This window comes from Atta colombica, unplaced genomic scaffold (genome assembly GCF_001594045.1).
Source record: "Atta colombica isolate Treedump-2 unplaced genomic scaffold, Acol1.0 scaffold49, whole genome shotgun sequence".
NCBI lineage: Eukaryota > Metazoa > Arthropoda > Insecta > Hymenoptera > Formicidae > Atta > Atta colombica.
The window spans coordinates 754,563-759,462 of NW_017259538.1; the positions used below are offsets into that span (position 1 = coordinate 754,563).

At 39.8% G+C, this 4,900-nt stretch overlaps 1 protein-coding gene across 1 annotated transcript in view; it reads left to right on the top strand.

Moving 5' to 3' along the window:
• The first annotated feature begins 226 nt into the window (after positions 1-226).
• LOC108691651 (adenylate cyclase type 3-like) overlaps positions 227-4,900 on the top strand; it is an 18,765-nt gene continuing 14,091 nt past the window's right edge. The window contains exon 1 of the mRNA XM_018199507.1: positions 227-1,533. Coding sequence (XP_018054996.1) covers positions 973-1,533 — 561 coding nt within the window. The 5' untranslated portion in view covers positions 227-972. The remainder of the gene's footprint in view (positions 1,534-4,900) is intronic.

The following is a 4,900-nucleotide window of genomic DNA, read 5'->3' on the forward strand; positions in this document are numbered from 1 at the left end:
AACTGTGCCTGTATAAAATAAAAACTCGGTCACTTCGGGATGAACTCGAGATGAAATCAGGAAGATGAGGCCGTGCGTGCGGAGGTATAGTTAGGTCGATGGATACATAGGACGTAAACGAGGCGCAGGTAGGGCCTGGTATCAACTGCTGGGGTTTGTGGTAGTTGATATCGACCCAGGTCGGAGGGTCGTGTAGCAGTCAGGATCGCAAGGCGCACGCCTGGACGTGGACGGGAGCGAGGTGCAAGAAGGAAAGCGGCGTTGGGAGCGAAATAGACAGAGATAAATAGATAGAGAGACACGGAGGGTAGCGACGAGGGTGAAAGAGTGTCGAGGTATATACGTACATACGGTCGTGGAGATAGATAGGTCGTACAGAAGAGATAGTAGAAACCCGCGCCGGTAGTAGCAACCCGGCTAGCTAGTGCACATGCGGGTGCTAGGCATTGCATCCCCGAGAGAGAAGGTTCGAGTTTGGTTTATCTTGGCGCGCATGTGTACGTGTACGTTGCGTGAGTGGTGCGAGAATAGTGCTCGGTCCGAGTATACGTGTGCCGCGTTATCTTCTGGGTAACAGCTGCGTCAGCGAATTCGGAAGAATCCTGGACGCTGAACGCGTTCCGTTCAGGTGCTCGTTCAGGCCATCAAACTTGGAGTCGCAGGCCAAGACGAGCTACCCTCGCCCCTATCTATTCTCGTTTCACGGCGAGGTAGTGGAACGACGAAGAGGATATCATCTGGGATTTCACCCGGGTGTGAGTGTGTTTACGGAAAAGTGCGTCATCCCGGAAATCACGGAGGCTCCATGTGCATCCACGAGAAGGAGGAAGAGAAGATAGCTGCGATCAGTCAATTGTTTCTGTAGAGGCGGACATAGTGATGCGGTAGAGTGTGACGAGAGAAGTAATGTGACGGTACCGTGGTGCGCGCTCAGCTGAAGACGACGTCGACGACGAGCGTTAAACCGGCGCCATGTCGCAGCAGGCCCCAACGAATGAGGATTCTTACCTGAGGTGTGGCAGGCCATCGAACTTGCTGAAGACGAACTTTAGCAGTGCCCGCCTCGAGAAGCTGTATCGTGCGTCATCATTGCAACAACGTCGCGGCGGCCTCACGTGTTTCCTGATGTCAGCGATCCTGTACGGCCTCTATACAGTGTCGACGCCGGGGATGGAGCTGCCGGCGCGTTGCGTCAGCGCCGTGTTCCTCAGCCTCAATTTCTTCCTGTTGATTTGGGCCGAGAGCGGTACCAAGGCGCGTAACTCGCTCTGGTCGGTGGTGCCGTGTGTGGTCGGAGAGCTATGGATTGTGCACTTGTCCGCTCAGCTGTTCCTCAAGTCCAACAAGGTCACGCCGATGGACAGCCTGGCGTGGATGCTGCTACTTCTCTATCTACTGTTCGCCACTCTACCGCTCAAGCTATTACGTTGCGCTAACTTAACAGCAAGCAGCATTCTCTTGTACTTAATCGCCATAATCGGTCTCTCCAGCAGGACGCTGGAGGATCTTACATCACAGCCTATCGACGTTCTGGTAGGTAATAGCTAACAGCTAACAGCGATGTGTGTTTCGTCGTTGATCAATCAGATCTAAATCGATGATCCTCGAAAGAGATGGTTGGAATTCAAAGCTCGCGCCCACTCGAGATGCTCGAAGAGAGAATTGAATGGTGAGGCCAATAGATCTCGAGCGCCGTTGACAGATTTATTTAACTCGCGTGGAAACACTTGTTTTAGATCTGCGAAAGCTAGCCCTGCGAATCCACCACGTGACCTCTTTCCATTTATAGCACCCCTTTATAAAGTTATTAAAAATAACTTGAATACTCATATACACCGCATTCTATATTTAATAAGTCAATCCCTTCGATCGTGCCTAAAAACAGCGATAACGGCGATAACGAGCTTAGAACGCGAATACCGTGGCGTCTGTATGGTTGTCCCTAGAGCAAAAAAAAACCGAGAAAAAAAAAGAGAGAAAAGTCTCGAATCCTGCATAAAAAGTGCCTGTCTCGTCGAGATCGTTTCGAAGTGACGCGAACACAATTGCGCGTGACATAAAAGAAAAATGAATAAATAAACGAATAAAAATTATGTTGGCGCGTGTTAATTGCAAATAAAGGGGTGAGACATTTTCTAAGTTTTTCCGATCCATGCGGTGGATGGAAACAACGATGTTGCCGACACCGACTTCAACAAACTAATTCACTGTCAACCATAGACCGTGCGACGCGTGCAGCAACAATCGATCCAAGTTTAATAAAGCGTATCTCCGCCGCTTTTATGAATACGCAACACACACAGTTGCGAAAAAAAAAAAATTAGAAATTTCACTTTGCGGGCATTGTCTCTCGCGAAGAATCAAGAACTAGTAAAAAAATCGATATTAAACAATTCGATCGTAATAATGTCTTACTGAGAATTGTGTTAAATTGAACGCGTTATATTAATATACCGTGATAAAATGTCATTCTGTTAAAACATGTGGGTTAAAACTGTGAAATGTGTAGGCTATACTGGTAACGTATTTAGCAGCACTATTAATTGCACAAATTATACTATTTTTGACAATAACTTTTAATCTTAAATACTAAGCATCGTTAACGTTAACGCGACAAGTTACGCTACATTTATCGCATATCGATATGTCGCATTGGAGATCAAAGATACTGTAACTAATTTCTTCTCCATTAATTCTTGTTTTTGTAGCTGTCCAATATAATTCATGATAATTTAACTTGTTTGTTTAAAACAGCTTTCCTTTGTAATAATTGTTATATATATTAATTGTTGTTTGTAATTAGACAATTCCAATTACAATTGGAAATTTTAATTACTATTATTATCGCTATTATTGTTATTATTGTTAAAAGTATTTGTTATTATATATAAATGTAGTAATTATATTTTAATAATTGTTAAATTAATAAAGCTGTACAAATTATAATAATTATTAATAAATTGTAGAGTAAATAATTATTATGTGAATAAAAGTTATTTTAAACAAACACATAAGTAATTGGGAATTATTATACACTTACAAAAACCAAAACTAAATCAAAAACGTAATCAAAACTATTTGGTTGAAATTAACTACAATTCTGATGGAAAATGAACGAATCAGATTTCTGATTAAGATCAGAAATCTATTAGATTTCTGATTAAATCTATTGAATGCTGGTTAACCAGAATTTTAATTGATTTAATCAGAAATCTTCTAGATCTAACTAGAATTCTGGATCATTTATTTTCCACCAGAATTCCAGTTAATTCAACCAAACATTTTTTTCTATGTAGAAAAAGTTAGTTGTTGAATTGAAACTGTTGGCTGTGTTGGTTCATTGAGAATATCTGTTAAAATTCTTTGTGTCGTTAAAAAATTTTTCAACAATGATTATAATTTACTATTATAATTTACTAGATCCATTAATTGAACAGATAATATAATTTAATGCATTGCAAATTTAATTATTATTCACCTTTATAAAAACTGATACATACGACTTATTATATTCATCACATAGGCTTGATCTCAATACATTAGATTGATAAGACAAGTCCACGATATGATATCATTGTTAAACCGATAACAGCCACTGTGTAGCGCCAGTAAAGTCGGACTCATACATATCTTTGTTTTGAAGCGTGATATTGAACGATAATCGAGCCGTAGTTTGTCGCTCTCGTGTGTTGCGTATCATATGTGATTAACATGACAATCAATAATACTAACCAGTACTTAATATTGAATTATTAAGGCCCAGTTGCATCAACATTATTTTGATTTTAAGCGAAACTTAAAACTCTCTTTATCTCGTTTCAAAATCGAAAAGAGACAGGGACAAAGACTCGCTTAAAATTAAAGTAACGTTGGTGCAACTGGGCTTAATATTGACAATATTAATATTTTTACAACTTTACACGATCAGTATTATTGACAATATATTTCACTTTAGTTTTATGTATAATATCTTTATTGTATTATGATATACTGTGATATACATGGATTCTAATAAAGCGATATTGATGTTTAAAATCCAGATATACCCGTTGATACTTTACGTCAATTCATCAATATTAACCACACGATCAATAATATTGTTGGTACAAATATTATTGACGACAATATTATTGACCATGTAGAGTCACCTTTATACGTAGTTTCAAGTTTATGATGCATACTGAAGAAGATATCTCGGGAAATTGAGAAAAACTCGTGAAACGCGATTGCACACCATCATCACATTTTCTCTCTTTAATTCTCTCTTTCTCACACTCTCTCAATATTTTCTCTGCAATTCATTTCATCACAGAGAATAGCACAATTATTGAATTAAATGAAATGCGCTGGAGTTTCTCAGACTTAGGAAATGTTTTATTCTGAAACTGTCGTATGACACAATCATTTTTTTATTCACTTGTTGTTTTAACTTATTGTTAAAAAAAAGAAAAGAACGATAATATTTGAAGCATAAAAGAATACTAAACGATTAATAGAAATCGACAAATACGTGTATAAGTCGCAGAGAACTTTAATTGATAATTATATCATCGAGCTGTAGTTCAGCACGACTGATATAATAAACAGTACAGGTGCATCGGCCGAGGTGTACAAAACTTTCGGCAGCAAATATCGTGTGAAAGCGAAAGCTGGAAGTAGACACGCGGCACGTGGCACCTGTCGTTAGTAACACTCGAGTAGAGTTTGGTCAATGGTAGTTTAAAATAGAGAGCGACGAAGATACAGGCACGTAATGAGAGCGAAATAGAGTGAGTGAGTGAGTGAGTGAGTGAGTGAGTGAGTGAGAGAGAGAGAGGGGGGAGAGAGAGGGGGGAGAGAGAGGGGGAGAGAGAGGGAGAGAGAGAGAGAGAGAGAGAGAGAGAGAGAGAGAGAGAGAGAG